Source organism: Protomyctophum bolini, assembly GCF_963924005.1.
Source record: "Protomyctophum bolini genome assembly, chromosome: 14".
Taxonomy (NCBI): domain Eukaryota; kingdom Metazoa; phylum Chordata; class Actinopteri; order Myctophiformes; family Myctophidae; genus Protomyctophum; species Protomyctophum bolini.
In genome coordinates, this window is record NC_137875.1 from 13,711,057 (window position 1) to 13,731,375 (window position 20,319).

Genomic DNA, 20,319 nt, shown 5'->3' on the forward strand with positions numbered 1-20,319 from the left:
GTTCTGGAAAGTTTCGGGCAGAGGTTCATCGTTGGCATCCAGGGACTGTGTGTGCAAAGTTTGGCATCGACCGGGTTAACGGTGCCGGAGATTAGCTGGTAACAGACGGACGGACACACGGACTCACTCACACAAACACACGGACCGAGTGCAAAACATACTCTCTCCCCATGCCTTCGGCCTGGTGGAGACAATTATTTGGGCTTTTGTGGGTGACCGATATGATATGTTGAATAATATATATATATTTTTAAAGAGCGTACATTCCGACTATTCGATTAATGGAAAAGAAAACCACGTAGAGTTACAGCCCTATAGAATCAATCTTCATACGGGGCATGTGTGTGACACCCGGGAATCGTACCCTGGTCTCCCGCGTGGAAAGACAACATCTTAACCACCAAACCAAAGGGATATCACCATGACTCAGGGGGAGATGTTAGACTTATGAGGCCATCAGGCTGAGGCTTGAGCCACTCTGCTACACATGCAGCTGTACGTTCGTTCAGCAGTAATAACCACACAGACAACAATACAATACTACAGGAAAGACTCTCAGTACGAAAAACACACCGCAGCAGCACTACACATTAAAAGCCTCTCTGAAATACCACACACCGCAGCAGCACTACACATTAAAAGCCTCTCTTATACCAGACACACCGCAGCAGCACTACACATTAAAAGCCTCTCGATATACCAGACACACCGCAGCAGCACTACACATTAAAAGCCTCTCTGATATACCAGACACACCGCAGCAGCACTACACATTAAAAGCCTCTCGATATACCAGACACACCGCAGCAGCACTACACATTAAAAGCCTCTCTGATATACCAGACACACCGCAGCAGCACTACACATTACAAGAGTACGCAGACGACGTGAGAGATGACACCAAAATGGAGAGAGAGAGAGAGAGAGAGAGAGAGAGAGAGAGAGACACACAGAGAGAGAGAGAGAGAGAGAGAGAGAGAGAGACAGAGAGAGAGAGAGAGAGAGAGAGAGAGAGAGAGAGAGAGAGAGAGAGAGAGAGAGAGAGAGTAGAAGAAGAAGAAGAACAAGAAGAAGAAGCAGTTTCTTTCAAAGTGAAGATTGGAAGATTGGTTAAAAAAGCTGGCAGTTTTATGACTGCTGTGTGGACAGAACGTATGCAAAAATACAGATGAAATATGGAGGATGTATAAAAATCCTATGGAATAAAACAACAGTCATGCTTTTTGCTGAAGTGTAATGGAAACCATATAAGCAGCCAATGATATGCCCCCTGTCTCCAGCCTGCACCCCCCCCACCCGCCCACCCCGGCCCCGTCAGACCAACTTCTAGCCCAGAGAGGAAGCGTATCAAATGGGTTTAGTTTTATTCTCCATGGCTTCAGGGGAAGAGCCAATCACACCTGCACTATACTGTGTCAAAAAGAAGAAATCACACCCCGTCTCGACCTAAGTCAGCCAATATGAGCTGACTCATTTTTGTTTCTCGATTAAAATAGTAAAAACAAAAAAAAGGCCATATGTTTTTTTCACACAGGCCTTTGTTTTTTTGTTTTGATTTATAGCAGCAGTATGTAACCTTTTTTATGAATAAATAGGTGGTTGTATTTTGTTCTATTGGGACATTAAACCTTTTCATGTCAAGGACCGCCAGACTTATTAGCCCGCTGGGACCCCCATTTGAAAAGATTTTCACGGTTCTAGCAGGACCCCAAGTTTCACATGCATTAGTCTACGGACCCCCCCCCCCCCCCCCCCCCCCCCCCAGTTAATGGCATTTCTATCTCTGGGACCCCAATTATATTGTAAAATCAATGTTAATTTAACTCTGAGAGTGTACAAATGGAACCAAATGGACCCGGTAGGGTCCGTATGGTTCCATAACTGTCTGAGTTACAGACCCATAAGGGTCCATTTGGTTCCTAACTATCATTTGGCTGGGGACCCCTTTGAACTCCCTCAAGGACCCCTGGGGAACCACTGACCTATAGGACCCTGCAGGATCTGACACGAATTCTGAGCTGATGGCCAAGAGTCCATTTGTTTATCCCCTGAGCAAGCACGGCAAAGCTCTAAATGGTCAAAATGTTTGCACACAGGAAACCCGGTTAAAATATTCGGGGTAGAAGAGAGCGTTGCATAGTGCAGCTTTAACCCTGCTGTCCTTATTTGGCTCAAATCAACATATAGCAGATCTACAAGCTCACAACAACACGTCAGGCTCGTATATTGTAGGTCTTCCATTTCCACGTTTTTGTCATAGGAGGAAGTATTCTCGTCTCTGTCGGGTGGCGACCTCATATGTCCAAAACGATTCAAATGAGCAAAAGTAGCAGATCCACGAGCTGGAAACCGATCTTGTGGATCTGCTACTTAGGATATCTTTTGTGTGACAATATGGAGATAGGAGGTTTCTTCTCGACAGCGACGATAGTATAGTGGTTCTACCGATAAAGGAAACGCAAACATTCCCCTCAGTGCCGTTTTGATAGATCTCCCTCCAAGCTGTGAACTCTGGCAGTTCCACCAGCAGGGATGCAGAGAGAGAGAGAGTTGGAAGGGCTGGATGGATGGATGGATGGATGGCCAGATGGAGGAGAGAGGACAGGTGGAGATGCATGGGAGGGGGAGCGGGATGGTATCCCCCTCTTCCAGCGGGATGGGATGTGGCGTGGGATGTGGTGTGTGTGTGTGTGTGTGCGTGTCTGTGAAGTGAGTCACAAGCCAAAAGGGATGCCGCAGCCTCGGGATGAGAGGATAATACAGGTATGCTCTACCTGAGTCACTCTGACACCTCCTGCAGCTGTTGGTTTCTGTAGGGGTTCAAATTTTAAACACATTTTAAACTGGATGGGGAGGGGGGGAGGAGGGGGTTTGTCAGAGGTAGCATTATGAACACTACAACACAATTCACTTCAAACACAGCACAGTATGCGTTGCAGGCCTGACCCCGCGCGACCCACCGTATAAAAAAAAACGAAATGTTGCTAATGATGTCAAAATACACATTCTAAAAAAAAAGAATACGTCCTGGTTCTTGATTCTAACTCGTGGTAAAGTACTTGATAAACACACACATAAGAGCGCTCGTATCGGTGTCGTGCGTGCGTGCGTGTAGTAGTAGTAGTAGTAGTAGTAGTAACACACCCCACACACATGAAGGGAGCATTGAGTGAATGGAGATTGGAGATTCATTGAGTGAATGGAGGAGCTCTTATCAGCGACTGGAGGGAAACTAGCGAATATCACAGGGCTAATTATACGCAGACACGCCACTTCTCTCAACTCACACAGTATGGCTTTTATCTCGCTCTGTCACCGCTGATGTCAATGACATCATTAGGGCGGGAAGAGAGAGAGAGAGAGAGAGAGAGAGAGAAAGACGGGGGATTCCCAGCAAATACAATAGTAAATGGACGTTAAAATAAATGGTGAACCACTGCTGTATGTATATACTGTATGTACATACAGTAGATATTGCAGTGAAAAGATTATTTTCTCCAGCCTTTTCTCTTGCCTTAAATATTCATAGTGCCTGAGGCCACCATGCAGAAGCATGTTGACATGCTGCCAATACTTGACATTAGTCAGATATTCCTCTTTGGATCCTCCTCCTCTGAAGGAAACCACGCAACTTCAAGCAGCCAGGTCGCAGACAGAGGATGGTCCTGTGAACTGTTTTAAAGTGTCGCAGGTCAGGCTGACTCGCACGCACGCACGCACGCACGCACGCACGCAGGCACACACACACACACACACACACGCACGGACGCACGTAGGCAGGCACGCACGCACGCAGGAGGGAGAGTTACTCAGTACATTTACTCAAGTGCTGTTAGAGGGATATCATTTTAAATATTACATTTTCAAACATGTTTGGGGTCAATCTTCAAACCTCAATGTGACTTCAAACTCCATTTTATATATATATTTTTTTTATTTTAGATTTAGATTCATTGGAAACACCTGTCCATTGGTTCATGGTGGCTGATATTATGCTTTATAATATATGGTCCCAATAATATGCCCCAGCCCCAATATGTGATCCGAATTTAAAACGAAGGAGAAGAAGAAAGTACAAATTAACAAAACACAGCCGCCTCACACATTAGAAGGACAATATCAGTCATCCGATCCAAGGACAGGTGTTTTCAATGAATTCAACATGATTCCAATGGGGTTTGTAAGGGGGTGTGTCTGATGAAATGCACATCAAATATCTAAATATTGAATCAAGCAACTTAATAAAAACTGTCTGGGGTGCTCAACATGTTTGTTCCAAACGTTTGGAAGTGAAATATCATTTAAGTAGAAATTCTAGGCACCATCTATGTAAAGCGCCTTGGATAAAGGCGCTACATAAATGCACCATTTAACCATTTACACAAAAAGTATATGGAAATAAAGAGGGTTTTGCCTGACAGCAGGCAGTTCACATACTGTAGTCTTAATGTCATGAATGAGTCACATTACACACACGTCACTACGCAACGCCACAGGGTGTACTGTACATTTACTTAAGTACTGTGCTGAAGTACTGTACTTGAGGTGTTTGTAGTTTACTTGAGTATTTCCAATTTCCAATACTTTTACTTCGAACGGGGAGAGAGATGGCGGGGAGACACAAAGTAAAGTTGGTTGCGATCGGGACGCGAACCCACGACACACAGGACGTCATGCAGGATTTACCAACCAAGGTGCCTGGACCGCTAAGCGGGCCTAGGCCCAATACTTTTACTTCTAATATTGCACTTTTACCCTACTACATTTATACGAAAACTTTAATGTTACTACTGTAGATACTTTGTAGATTTTGATTATTATTACAAAACATACATTAACCACTTCAGCCCTATATACATGTTGGTCCTTCGAAAATAGCCGATCTACAAGCTCACACAGTGGTCAAACGGATGTTGGTGCTATGTTAACTATCTTTGCCACCCCTGGAACTTCCTCAAGGACCCCTGGGGGTCCCCAGACCCCACTTTGAGAACCACTGTCCTAAACTAAAATGATTGGCTGAGGCTTCAAAGCACATGAGTTCAACAACTTGTAAAGAGTGCACGCGCGCGCACACACACACTCACACACAGTGTCTCACACACACACACACACACACACACACACACACACACACACACACACACACACACACACACACACACACACACACACACACACACACACACACACACACACACACACACACACACACAGGAAATGAGCTTCAAGTAGGTCATCATCTGTCTGAGAAGCACATGCACGCATGCACGCACGCACGCACGCACACACACACACACACAGACTGACTGACCCTATATATAAAAGACAGCGCAGCATGTAGGTCAAGCGGTGGTCAGCTGACCAGCTCTCGTCATGTGCAAACAGCCACTGTCAGGATCAGGTACAGTACAGTACAGTACAGTACAGTACAGTACAGTACAGTACAGTACAGTACAGTACAGTACAGTACAGTACAGTACAGTACAGCACAGCACAGCACAGAACAGTACAGTACAGCACAGCACAGCACAGTACAGTACAGTACGATCTTAGGTTCTGGTGACTGATAATGCCCTCCAAAATTTTCATTTACGTTTTCATTAATGTTTTTATAATTTGGGGGGAAATTAAAAATACAATAAATGAAAGCAGTAATCAAAAAAAATAAAAAATAAACATGGCCGCCTCACGTATTAGAAGGACGATATCAGTCACTAGAGCCAAGGACGGGTGGAGTAAATGGAGTTTGAAGTTACAATGGGTTTGTATAGGAAGGGCAGCTAAAATGAATATCAAATCTATAAATACTGAATCAAGCAACTTAAAAAGTGTCTGGGGTGTTCAGTGTTCACATAGACCTGAGTAGACCATGACATGACTCAAAACATGTTTTGGAAGTGAAATACCACTTTAAGTAAAAGTATCAATACTGCACACACTCTACAGTGGGGGGGGACATGCAACAGGCCAACAGTAAAAGTACTCAGGATGTCCCATTTCACAAGTTCAAAATGAATGAAAACAATCTTTAGAATATAGCTGATCTACAAGATCACAATGTGTCGCAGTCTGCTATTTTCAAATGGCCGAAATGTATATAGGGCTGTAGTGGTTAATGTGTTTTGTAATAATAATTAAAATCTACAGCATTATATAATTGCATTGGACTAAAAAGTACAATATTTGTAAGTTAAGTCCGCATCATATTGCACGATACTAAAGTCTGTGGGCAGGGAATGTCAATGTATAAATTAACTGTAAGCTCACTATAAAGGCCTATTCATACTCCTGTTTTAGGTGAGAAGGTGAGGAGACCAGAGGAGACAAACTGAATTTATAATTTTTTTTATCCAAAATGAGTTAATAGCACAGGCAGACTCTTCACATACTATAGCAGGTGTATGTACGTGTTAGAGACCACAGAAGTGAACCTTTCAAGCCTGTTTTCTCAACTCGCTGTTTCTCTGCAAGACATTACTCTATAAGCCATATCTCCAAAACTGTTGCGGGTCAAACTGAACAACCAATATGTCAATTTGAAGCTATTATTCCCTGTTTTCAAATGACATGAAAAAACTAAAGAATTAAAAAATCCAATAGCAGGCCCTCAGTCAAATGGTCACATATGGTGACCACCGAAACTGTTGTTGTAAAATCAGAGAGATGTGTTCGGGTGAGCGGTGAAGCGCTCACCACCGCAGCGTGACGTTGTGTTGTAGTTTCCCCAACCACCAATAAGGTTATCATATCACCTAAAACTGGAGTATAAATAGGCCTTTAACCGGCTGAAAAACAGCTCCCTCAGGTCGGGTGATGCCAACCTCCTGGACGTCCCCAAAACAAAGTAATGGACGTGGGGTGACGAGGCCTTGTCTAAACTCACTCCCAGAACAAAGCAATGGACGTAGGGTGACGAGGCCTTCTATAAACTCACTCCTAAAACAAAGCAATGGACGTGGGGTGACGAGGCCTTCTCTAAACTCACTCCCAGAACAAAGCAATGGATGTGGGGTGACGAGGCCTTCTCTAAACTCACTCCCAGAACAAAGCAATGGACGTAGGGTGACGAGGCCTTCTATAAACTCACTCCTAAAACCAAGCAACAGTGGTGGGCGTGCACAGACATTTAGAGGGGCAGGTGCTCAAGTGAAAAAAGGTCACCTTGTGCAGCGCTTGGAACCGGCCGGTTGCCTTAATAGTGTGAGATTTATAGATTTTGGGGCATAAATAATATATTAGAAGCTTTTTATCAAGAATTGATCAATGACACCTGGTCCACATACTGTACCGTATGTACACTCACTGTACACATTGCTGTCCAGAGGGCAAAGGGCAGGTGCTCTGGCACCACCTAGTGTCTATCTGTGCACACCACTGCAAAGCAATGAACATGGGGTGACGAGGCCTTCTCTAAACTCACTCCTAAAACAAAGCAATGAACATGGGGTGACGAGGCCTTCTCTAAACTCACTCCTAAAACAAAGCAATGAACATGGGGTGACGAGGCCTTCTCTAAACTCACTCCTAAAACAAAGCAATGAACATGGGGTGACGAGGCCTTCTCTAAACTCACTCCTAAAACAAAGCAATGAACATGGGGTGACGAGGCCTTCTCTAAACTCACTCCTAAAACAAAGCAATGAACATGGGGTGACGAGGCCTTCTCAAAGCTCACTCCCAAAACAAAGCAATGGACGTGGGGTGACGAGGCCTTCTCTAAACTCACTCCCAGCCAGTGGTGGAAAAAGTACTCGCATATCTTACTAAAGAAAATAAATAGGCCTACTACCGGAATTCCTAAAAGCACAAAAGTATTGGCATCAAAATGTACTTAAAGTACCAAAAAGTAGAAAGTACTGATTTTACAGAATGTCCAATTTCAAGTTTTCAAATGTATTAAAACAACATTCTTTTGAAAGTACCTTTCAGTGTAGAATATCTGCGCTACAGAAACAGTGGTTTGGATTAGTCAAGCTGTCAAAGAAAGAGCAGGTGAAAACGTGCACGTGGTTGTGTGTACGCCGTGAGACCGAAACAGACAACATCGAGACATTGTTAAATTGGTACATACTGGACTTTCATGCTAAACGTTAAACAACCTATCAGGTTCAGAATTTGAAAGGAAGGAAATGTAGACGTCGAAAACGAATTTCTATATGTCAAGCGAATCTTATCTGAAGTTCTTTAACTGAAAATGTCAACATCAAGCGTTCAGTTGGGTACTACACCTGGGCCCGGCCCGCCACACGCACGCACGCGCACGCACACACAAAGTTTACAAGATATGATAAGCCTTCATTGATCCCAGGAGGAGGAGGGATAATGCAGGCGTCATGGCAGCGACAGCGTAGTGAGAATGGAAACACGGCTTACACTCAGTCCGTCAACCAGGATTATATGCACGGCCTATTAACGTCTATATAACAGCCTATCAACGCTGACTGTACGCTATGATACCTACTGTACTGTACGTACCGACAGTCTATCATCAATGAATATATGAATACTGTATGATGATAATAACCGTAGGAATGAATACAGATAGCTCTACGCAAACATACACAAATGGACTGCACGCGCACGCACGCACGCACGCTTGGACGCACGCACGCACTCACACGCGAGCGAGCGCACACACCTTGCCCACTTACCCACAGCCAAGTAAAGTCCCTGCTTGTTTCATCTCATTCCCTTCATAGCGCAGAGAGAGAGAGAGAGGGAGAAGAGAAGAAGAGAGACTAAAGTGTCAGATAGTCTTCCTCCTGCAGTGAGGCCAGTCAGTCAACGGAAAACACTCAGAGATTCTGCTTCTATTTCTCCAATAAGCACTGCTGCACGCACTTTATCTCTCTCTCTCTCTCTCTCTCTGCACATATCTCTTACTCCACCGTGCACTCTTCCCCCTGCTCTCTCTCTCTCTCTCTCTCTCTCTCTCCTCCTGTGTGCGGTGGGTGTCTGCACAATGCACATCAATTATTCAGAGGCAGTCTCCCGGTCTCCCCGGCTTATCCAATCAGAGCGCGGCGCTCTACCCAGCTAATGGGCTCCCGCTGTACCTGCTACCGGCTCCAACACACACACACACACACACACACACACACACACACACACACACACGCAGGCACACACACACACACACACACACACACACACACACACAGGAGACGAGCAGGAGGGGAGAGAGAGAGAGAGAGAGAGAGAGAGAGAGAGAAGAGCAGAGGAGGAGGCAGGGAGGATGACAAAGAGTGATAAAGCCAGACAAACATGAGGAGGTAGAGATAGAGATGAGGTGAGATATACTCCCCGCTGTTTCTCGCCCGCGTTACGCTCCATATCCCGCCGGTACCGCCGTGTCGCGCTCGCCCCGGAAATAGCCGATCTACGAGCTCCCTCTGCGGGGCTGCATGTGAGCTTGCAGATCGGCTGTTTCCGCGGGAGACGATATTATACGCTGGAGAAGTGTGTACATCCAGGCGATTCTCACCTATGGCTATATGGCGCTATTATTGATGTGTTCAGTCTTTCTCACTATAGCGCTCTCCTTTGGGCCATCACTCGCACGCCATCACTCGCACGCTTACACAGTGTACACACACACACACACACACAGGTTACAGTACACGCACGCACGCACGCACGCACGCACGCACGCACAATGCATAATATACGGCAGCACTACAACTGCCATTTGTCAGCCCGGGAGGGAGGGAGGGAGGAAGGGGGAGAGAGGAGGAGGAGGAGGAGGAGAGGGGTCGGGGGGGCATTGCAGCCGGCTCACATTGCAAACTTGCAGAGATGGGGTGGAGCTTAGAACATGCAAGACAGGCTGTGTCCTCCTGGCTGGAAGCCAGCGCTTATGACGAGAGAGAGGGAGAGAGAGAGAGGGAGAGAGAGAGCGAGCATTGGAACATCAATCTACTGTATTCAAAGGCATAGTGAGTCATTTGTAATAGCAGATATGTCCTGTCAAATGGTAAAAGAAAGAAAGAAAGAAAGAAGATAATAATCTGATGTTGTTCCCCTCTAGTCGCCAGAGCAGCGGTTCTCAAAGTGGGCCCTGAGGACCCCCAGGGGTCCCTGAGGGGGTTCCAGGGGGTCCCCAGCATGTCTGTTGAATCTGTTGAAACCCTTTTAACTCTGCTTCATATACGGTATATATAGGCTACTTTAGGGAGAAGTATACATTACGAACGATTTTGAAAATGTTTAACCAACACACATCTTCTCAAAAAACCTTTTCAGGCGGCTGTCTGCGGTCAAACATATATCAATGTACGGGGGTCCTTGCTTTGAACATGTGAATCCCTGCTCTACATTCAAAGGCAGACCAAATAGATCATTTGTCATCAGTAAAAAGTAACACAAAAATGTAATGACTGACAAGTCATTTCATTTTTTACTGTTACGATCATTGACTGTTTAATAACCTGATGCCTTTTACCAGTTTAACCCCATGTAGACCGGAGGACGATTCTACAAATGTGGATATATAAGCCTTCATTGATCCCAGGAGGAGGAGGTGGGATAATGCAGGCGTCATGGCAGCGTACGTCAACCAGATTATATGCACGGCCTATTAACGTCTATTAACAGCCTATCAACGCTAACTGTACGCTATGATAGCTACTGTACATACAGTACCGACAGTAGCAACAACTCAAAGAATTTACAATGAGTGGATTCCTATTGGGTGGGCGCCACTTCATCCCCATGCTGGAAAGGACGCAGGCGCTGCCTATATAGCAACCTGGAGCAGGCCACAGGTTTGTTTATATAGCGTCAGCCGGGTGGGTTTTGACATAAAGCTTTTGAGCCACTATATCGCTGATCTGGCACCCTGTGGGGGAAAAAAATCTATCACCGCGATATAGCCCGCTAAGCTAAGATAATGGCTTACTCACCAAAGACAACGGTGTGAATCCGACACAAAGCCTAAAGCCACGAAAGAGAGAGGTGGGGGAGCACAGGGTAGGATGAATGTAATTAGATTAGATGGACATAATCTTCTCATCCTGTCCTTAACCTGGCCTGAACTGGGGGCATGGTGGCACAGTTGGTAGTGCTGTCGCCTCACAGCTAGAAGGTCCTGGATTCGATTCCCGCTCTTGACGCTGTGGGTGCTGGCGGCGTGTTTCCTCCTCCGCATCATCAGTGCCCATACCCGAAGGCAGGGTTGGCAAAAGGGCCTTTCTGTGTGGAGTTTGCATGTTCTCCCCGTGTCCCCTAGGGTAGGTACCCTCACAAAAACATGCAGTAATCCTGGTCACTAAACTGCCTCCCCCTGGCCAGCCGGGGCGCCTGATGGAGGGGAAAGGAACTGGTTGGAATAACGTGTTCCTTCCACGCGCTACGTCCAACCAGGGGGACGTGCCTCGAGGACCTCCCTATAGGGAGACGCTCAAGAGGCATCCTAACTAGATGCCCGAACCACCTAAGCTGGCTCCTTTCCAGGCGAAGAAGCAGCGACTCCACTCCGAGTCTCTCTCACGTGACTGAACTTCTCACCCTATCTCTAAGGGACATGCCAGCCACCCGTCGAAGAAAACTCATTTCGGCCGCTTATACTTTCGGTCATGACCACAAAATATCTGTACCATTTATATAATTTATAATTGGGTGGGCAGCATTTTTTGAGAAATTTAGACCCACCCAAACACTGTTTGCCATCAGTGGCGTTAAACGACAGGGTGCATGCTGATGGAAATTGGGTTACTGTTGGTTCATAGAAGGAGAAGATAGAGATGGATAGAAGATAAACTGACATGATGATGATAGCTATAGTTTTGTTTTTCAAGATGTGGCATATCCGTGTATATACAATGGATGATCTATGAGTCACACGTGTGACTCAGCGAGCGACTATGTGTCGGTCCTCGTTCCTCGCACACTCATTCTGAAGAGATGCGATGCCACAATTAAAAACAACAATGCATTGTTGAGCACGGAAGCACGCACGCACGCATGCATGCACGCACGCACGCACACACACAGTACAAACAGGGTGTGTCATACTGTCATACTGTACGTCCCCGGAGGCCCTCAGGGTGTACGTCGGGGGAACGGCGTACCCAGAGGTGCCAGCGCTGCTATAGACAACCACCGCGTTCCCAGTTAACACCACGTGTGCCAGGAACACCCCCAGGAGAGAAGAACTACTTTCTGGCCTTGACAGCCCCATACATCCACTGAGCATGAGGATGCTATACGCACACCAGTCTTAATATTGGTGCCAGCTCACGGCAGAAATATCTAAAAAGAGAAGTCTTAAAAAGACAAAAAGAGTGGCCGCACACACTGATAGCCAAAGATAGCCGGTTATTTATTAGGACGCAGAGTGAGAAAGCAACGTTTCGGCAGAAGCAACTGCAGAAAAGTCCTATCTGATTGCATTAAACGACTTTAAAGCGACGTTAAACTCACTTTATGCACGCGCATGCATACGTACCCTCTATAGCTAAAATCACGCACACACACACACACGCGCACACACACACACACACACACACACACACACACACACACACACACACACACACACACACACACACACACACACACACACACACACACACACACACACACACACACACACACACACACACACACACACACACACACACACACACACACACGCACACACACGCACGCATGTTGACATGAAGGAACGAGGGGTTTGGGTTGACAAGCGGTTTCATCGTCAAACGAAGGGCAAAAAAAAAAGAAAGAAAAAAAGAACAAAGCCACAGGAGAGCGTCAGAAACGGCGACGCTAAAAATAAACCCTCTCTGTATATGGTGTTAATAATTCAGCGCTTCGCTGCTCTTACTCAGCAGTAATTAAATATATAAGTCTGTAAGGTTGATTGGGTCAGTAACAAAAGGCGACTCGGATCGGCCCACTCTTTCCATCCAGGGCTTCGTACATGAAGGAGAGAGAAAGAGAGGAGTCTGACAGACTATATACAGTATATAAAGACAAAGAGATGGTGTAGGATGGGAGTCTGACAGACTATATACAGTATATACTGCTTTTTTGTGTGTGTATGTGCGTGTGTGCGTGTGTGTGTGTGTGCACACACTTTAACCCATTTAGGCCTGACCTCGAAATGTAAAAAAAATATTTTAAATCCTCCAGTTTTCTGAAATAAATATTTCGGTGGTGCTCTATGAGCTTGTAGATCTGCTATTTTTCAATAGCTACATTTAACATAATGTTTAAAACACCAAAAGGGGTTCCTGCCCAGAATGGGTTAAAAAAGCAATGTTCTAGTTACTAGAACATTATAGAATCCAGTATATGGAGTCCCTAGCTGCCTTGATGACTAAAAAGGCCTGAAATCTCCCTGCCGAGCCAAAGCGGGTAATCCCTCTCTGGTCGCGGTCTATTTACAGGTCTTTGGCCTGAACTAGAGAGGGTGGGTGGCAGAGAACAGAGATAGAGAGAGAGACAGATGAAAATCAGTCAATTCAAAGCATATTGAGATGAAGAAAGAGAGAAACATGGTCAGTTGTTGTAAGGAGACGATCAGGGTGTGTGTGTGTGTGTGTGTGTGTGTGTGTGTGTGTGTGTGTGTGTGTGTGTGTGTGTGTGTGTGTGTGTGGGGGGGGGGGGACAGACGAAAGCTTGCATTCTGTACACACTGCAGCTACGCTCAGTCTATGGGGATCACCCACTTATTTTCAGCTTGCAAGTTCCTGCTCAGCTATGTGAATTATGGGCTTGTGAAGAGTGTGCGTGCGTATGCCTTGAGTTTTTTCACAGGACTATAGCATGAGTTACGACCACACCCATGTAAGTTATCTGTCACAGCTGACATGGCAGAATAGTTGCTTCTCCTGACATGAAGCAGCAGATTCTGTGTCACACACACACACACACACACACACACACACACACACACGTAATTCCGCGTCCCTGGCCTTTATTGGGTTACGGTCTCTTTCTCTCCCGTGGAAGAGTTTTCTCCTGGACAAAGAGGTTGAAGCGCCTTTTCAAGAATTTTTAGTCTACAGTACATTTTAGACGATGAAATTTGATACTCTCAATGGCTTCTTTAAAAAAACATCTTTCTTCATTTTCCACGATGCACATTTTGCACCTTACCGTTTGCACGACATTTGTTTGTTTCCGCTTGTTTTCATTTGTCTTCCGTTTCAGTGTACTGTACGTAAAGCACTTTTGTACCTTCCTTTCAGACAAGTTGGCTCTATAAATAAAGCGTATATTACTACCATCATGGTTGAACTAAAAACACTTCCCCGGCCTCGCCGTGAACTTCCTGTACAGCTCTGAGGGTGACCTAGCGATCACATCAATGAGAACGCGGAATATTTTTGTTTTGTTTTCCTTTCGACGAGAGACGAGGAACAGACAAGCCCCGACGTGTTCCCATGTCTTTGAGCGCTGCATGGCGAAGGGACGACCCGAGCATGACTGTCATTCCAGCAGCGTCACCACCCCGGCAGCAGACCCGGGTCAGGTCATGTCACCGCACGTTCAAACATTTATACTTATCCCATTCTGAGCGGGAGGGGAAGCCCTTATTGGTGTTTTAAAGCATTATGTTATAATTTAGCTATTGAGAAATAGCAGATCTACAAGCTCCTGCTATTTTTGAAAAATGGTGAAAATGTGCCGCAAATCTTTCGAATATATGTTCTTTCACAGTGAATGTTTTTAGCTTCTGGGGGACGTCTCTGGAACAACATAGTTTCAGATGGGGGTCCATCTGATACAGATTATTCTGGGGGTCCTTGACATGAAAAAGGTTGAGCACCACTGACACAGAAACATAGGTTTTTCAGAAAACTGATTTAGAAGACATGTTTTTAGAATCGTCCTCAGGTCTAAATGGGTTAAGACATTCTGAACAGCTTCATGTGTCAACTTCTGACACTCGTCACTCAGCAGGCCTAGAACTCACTGCTATTGATGTGACACAGTACAGATTTATTTTACTGTAACCCAGAGTTGACCCTACAAACGCTCACTTGCTTACAAATAACACATTTTTTTTTAAATAACAAATAACACATTTTTATAGCGCTTTTCTATAAGCGCTATAAAAGGCAAGTGCTCAAAGCGCTTCACAATAGTTCATTCATTCATTCATACATTGGGAGGTGAAGCGGCGAACAGTCGACGCCAGCGTCCTCACTTCCCAAATTCACACACCAATGGTAATAATAATAATAAAAAGCAAAAAAAACACTTCTCTTCTGGTGGTCTCCTTGGCACAAAACATGTTCAGAGTTGTGTGTGTGTGTGTGTGTGTGTGTGTGTGTGTGTGTGTGTGTGTGTGTGTGTGGGGGGGGGGGTGTCATTTTGCACCACTGATTTAGACAAGGCATTTGTAGAATCGGCGTACACATATGTGAACGCCCCGCCACCAATAATAAGCACCTGAAATGTAGGAATGTTGGGACATTCAAATTAGTTTGATTCAGTTCTACAGATAAATATTTAGCCTCTTTCTTACATTATGTGACAATTTGGCCAATGTTTTGTTTGTTACTTTTGATGCAGTAATAGTCTTCTTTCTTTTTTCCCCACTACATGTTTTGTAGGTATTAAAAAGGTCTTAAAAATTCCTTAAAATGTCACTGCACTATACTATTGTAAAAAATGGTATTTTTTTTTTTTTATATAGCGCCTTTATCCAAGGCGCTTTCCATAGATTGTGCATTACATTCACCCATTCACACACACATTCATACACCGATGGCAGCTAAAACCATGCAAGGCACCAACCAGCACATCAGGAGCAATTAGGGGTTCAGTGTCTTGCTCAAGGACACTTCGACACTAACTCTGGGGGAGACGGATTCGAAACCTTGCAGTTTCCATCCGGCAACTCTACTACCCGATGCTACCCCCCACAGGGTACAAACAGCTGGTAGTAGTGTACGTACAGCATGTATGAGAGAGAGAGAGAGAGAGAGAGAGAGAGAGAGAGAGAGAGAGAGAGAGAGAGAGAGAGAGAGAGAGAGAAGAGAGAAAGCCGACAAGAAAAGTGGATAAGTTGTCATGATAATGAAAGAGGCCATTATTTACGCAGCGAAACGAAGGACAACAAATGGACGTTGGAGACAGAGACGGACAGCTCTGCTGACAGCAGGCTGACACGTCCGCTGAATTAAAGCATGTCAACCCCCCCCCACCCACCACACACACACACACACACACACACACACACACACACATACACTGACACGCCACTAATCTCTCATGGGCTGTCTGTTCAACTTGACATTGTGACCCGGTACGGTACGCTACGACAGCTCACGCTGGATTAACTACAGGTACTACAGGCACTACAGTATAGGCATATGTTCTCTGTATTGTTTTCACAGAAGATACTATCGGGACCGACAGACAATTTAGAGAGACACAATAACAAATAAAAGAAAACAAACAAACTAATACATTGCAGCGGTTTGTTTAATGGCCCTTTGGTGACGCTCCTCTGACACGGTTAGTGCTAGTTACCCACTAGGGATGTCCCGATCGTTCCCCATCCGATCCTGATAGAGACACACGGGGACTACACATTTCACGCCCCCAAATGATACAGCGTCCCACTTCTGGTCCGTTACAACGCTGTACTGCAGCTGCCAATGCAATCCCTATCAGAGGCATCATAAAATACCCTAATTTCACTGGTTCATTACTGAGGCTGTAGCGATTTTTTTTGTGTTCCAATAAAGTGTCCCATATGTTTGATTTGTCCTTTTCAATGTCACATACCTGCCATCTCAATATACATCCCACAATGTACTATAATATACTCCATCAGTTTGTGAAAAGTGCGTGCGTGTGTGGGTGTCATCCCTCACAGTGTGACTCAGAGGTGGTCCTATATGTTCATGGCTGATGACTAAGTGATGGAACCTCTATAAAGCGCGCGCGGTCGGTGTGTCATGTCTTCCTGGATCGTGCCCTGATGATAACGCTACAGTACCTACTGCAAGTAAACTGTAGGTGTTTCCACCCGACAGAGACGATGTGTATATATATATATATATATATATATATATACATATATAACATTTTATATATATATATATACTGTATATATATATATATAGAAACGTCATTATGTCAAAACTGTTACTTTTCAGGATTCAAATTCGAAAACAGCAAAAGTAGCAGCTCTGCAAGCTCAAAGGTTGGAGCTTGCAGAGCTGCTGCTTTTAGCTAGAGCAGTGGTTCCCAAACCTTTTCATGTCAAGGACCCCCAAAATTATACTCATTAGCCTGCGACCCCCCCCCCCCCCCCTCCCCCCATTTGAAAATATATGCCAAGGACCCAATAAGAGAAGATTTTGACGGCTCTAGCAGTTATTTTCAACCATTTTCATTTCAAGGGCCCTCGGCTTGACCTGAATTAGGCTAATTAAGCATTTCAGCCTCTGAGACCGCAATTTGTATTGTAAGATCAATGTTAATTTAACTCTGAGAGTGAGAGAGTTAACTCTGAGAGCGTACAAATGGAACCAAATGGACCCGTTGAACTCCCTCAAGGACCCCTGGGGGTCCCCGGACCAAGTAGGGCATTGATTTACGGCGAAACACAACACAAGTTAGAACGTGGAGGCTGACAGCGACACTATATAAATTAATCGATTAGTGATTCATTAATGAGTTAATTAATCGATTAATGCCTCACACAGCGATGTCAGGAAATATAGTACCCGTAGTCAAAACGGGAGACCTTAAAAGCTTATTATTATTCAAATTAAATCAATCAGTTCGATTAGCTGCGGCATAAGCAAATCGAGTAAAACTTTGCTGAGGGAGTCGAAAACGTTTCTTTTCTTGCGGGCAAAATAATTGATAACGTAATAAGTGCTTTCTTTATCAATGCCCCACCACCCCAATAACCTCAACGGTACAGGATAGGAATGGATGCAAGCAGGATAAATATTGGGTGTGATTGATCAGCAGTGCGGTACGGGGCCCTTCCCCCACCCCTCCATCCTCCATCCTGTAAGGAGTCTCCAGACACGGAGCATCCCAGACTCCTGCTCTCTCGTCTGGGCTCTCAGGTGTCAGGATGTGCAGCCCCCATGTCGCCACGCTGGCTGACGCTGGCTTGTGCTAGGGCTGCACTTTTACATGCGCACACGCACGCACGCACGCACGCACGCACGCACACACACACACACACACACACACACACACACACACACACAGGCACGCATAACATCCTTTGTAAGACGGCGATATTTAGGAATGCCATATTTCTTCATGTAACGCTGTTTTATTTACATTTTTTCTACTGTACTTGTGGGCGACGTGTGGCCCTCACAGGTACTGTATATAAATACAACCACACACGCACAAACGTGCACACACACACACACACACACACACACACACACACACACACACACACACACACACACACACACACACACACACACACACACACACACACACTGTACACAAGCATGCAGCACATAAGACATTTTTATGGCAGTGTTTTGTGCTGACTTAGCTGTATTGGTGAATAAAGCCAAAGGCCCCTCTGTGTCTTTCTTAATGCATGGCTGTGTTGTACCACTGTACAATACAGTATTACTGTACAGTAGTACTGTACTACTGTACAGTAGTACTGTTCTACTGTACAGTAGTAGTGTACTACTGTACAGTAGTACTGCGTTGCAGTGGCCAGTAGCTTCTCTTAGTTGTGTATTTGCACATTTGTTTCTGAAATAGAAAAGTTCCCTTTGCGTATAATGTTTCATGTAAAGCACAGTGAAATGTGCTATACAAATACACCTTCCTTCCCTTGCCTATAAGTGTGTTAATTATGAACTGTATTTCTGTGAGTTTGGGTCCCAGGGGCACCTTGTGTGCTTATAAATGTAGTAAGAGTCAAAAGTGCAAAATAGCAGTCTTGGGGGGGGGGGGGGGGGGGGGTGTAGTGATAGTACTGTCCACCGCTGTACCCCTAGTCCCCTACCTGCCTTTATTTGACAGTGTACAGTAGGTTGACAGCCAGGAAATGGGAGGAGAGAGATGGGGAGTGACACGCAGCAAAGGTCGTCGGGATTTAGCAGCCTACAGTATAGGTGCGAGGCTTAGTGAGCTACAGTATAGCAGATCGGCCATTTTCACATTTATTCCCCTGTCTTATACTATGTGATGATATAGTATACTTTGATGATGACCTTTGATTCAATAATGGTATTTTGCATACAGGTTGAGAGCCACTGCTTTACAGTAAAGTTGTAATAATGTTTCTGTGGGTGTACTGTACAGTAAGAACCATAATGTTTCTGTGGCGGTGTAGGGCACACTGTAGGATGGCTGTCTTCTTCATCTCCCCTCCCTCCCTCCCTCCCTCCCTCCCTCAGTGGTGTAATTACAACCACAGTTCCCATTTGTACGGCCATGCGTAAACAAAGCCCTTCTTCCTGAAAGCCTGGCTCTGTCTGTCTGCTGCCTGGGCGTCTATTAGATCCTAGGAGCATCAAGCTGGCCGGGACAAGATGAAGACTGTCAGCTGGCCCAGACAGTATGCCTGCCTGGACTACAATCACATTACATTAACCCCCCCAACACACACAGAGAGAGAGAGAGAGAGAGAGAGAGAGAGAGAGAGAGAGAGAGAGAGAGAGATCAATATCATGCACTGACGTCTATATAGTGAATAAACCACTCTCAACCTGCAGTACTTGAGTCAAAGTAGAGATGCTCCTGGTCAAATGTCACTCCACTACAAGTGAAAGTTCCTCTGTACTTGCATTCAAGTACCAGGGAGTACTTGGTAACTTTTCAAATACCGGTAATCACATACTTTATCAATACTAGTGGAAAATAGTAGAGATTTAGGGCACCATTTCCGTCACCGCTAAACCCCTTATCAATAAACTTATTTTGCCATTTTTACTATTTTGAAAAAACAATTTTGAATAGTTCAATCTACATTGACACGTTGTGAGCTTGTAGACTGGAAGTTTAGGGATTTTTAGCGGTTAGCTTTAGGTTTAGCGGTGACGAAAATGGAGCCCGTATACAGTATACAGATACTCAAAATCTACTTAAGTACAGTGCTCAAATAAATAAATCTACATAAGTACAGTGCTCAAATAAATAAATCTACTTAAGTACAGTGTGCAAATAAATACATCTACATAAGTTCAGTGCTCAAATAAATCGTCTCTGTCCGGTGGAGACCTCATAATGTCCAAAACTATTATTTGTCAGGATTCTAATTAAAAAAATACATCTGCTTGCAGATCTGCTACTGTTGATGCTATGTTGTGTGCCGCTGCGTGTAGTACAATCAAGTAGCTTATAGGTGGAATT

The 20,319-nt window shown here is 45.0% G+C and overlaps 1 protein-coding gene across 1 annotated transcript in view; it reads right to left on the minus strand.

Annotated features, from left to right (window-relative positions):
* LOC308328538 (zinc finger MIZ domain-containing protein 1-like) overlaps positions 1-20,319 on the minus strand; it is a 146,578-nt gene that overhangs the window by 29,922 nt on the left and 96,337 nt on the right. The window contains 1 exon segment of the mRNA XM_080782431.1: positions 2,775-2,810. Within this exon segment, the coding sequence (XP_080638557.1) occupies positions 2,775-2,810 (36 nt within the window).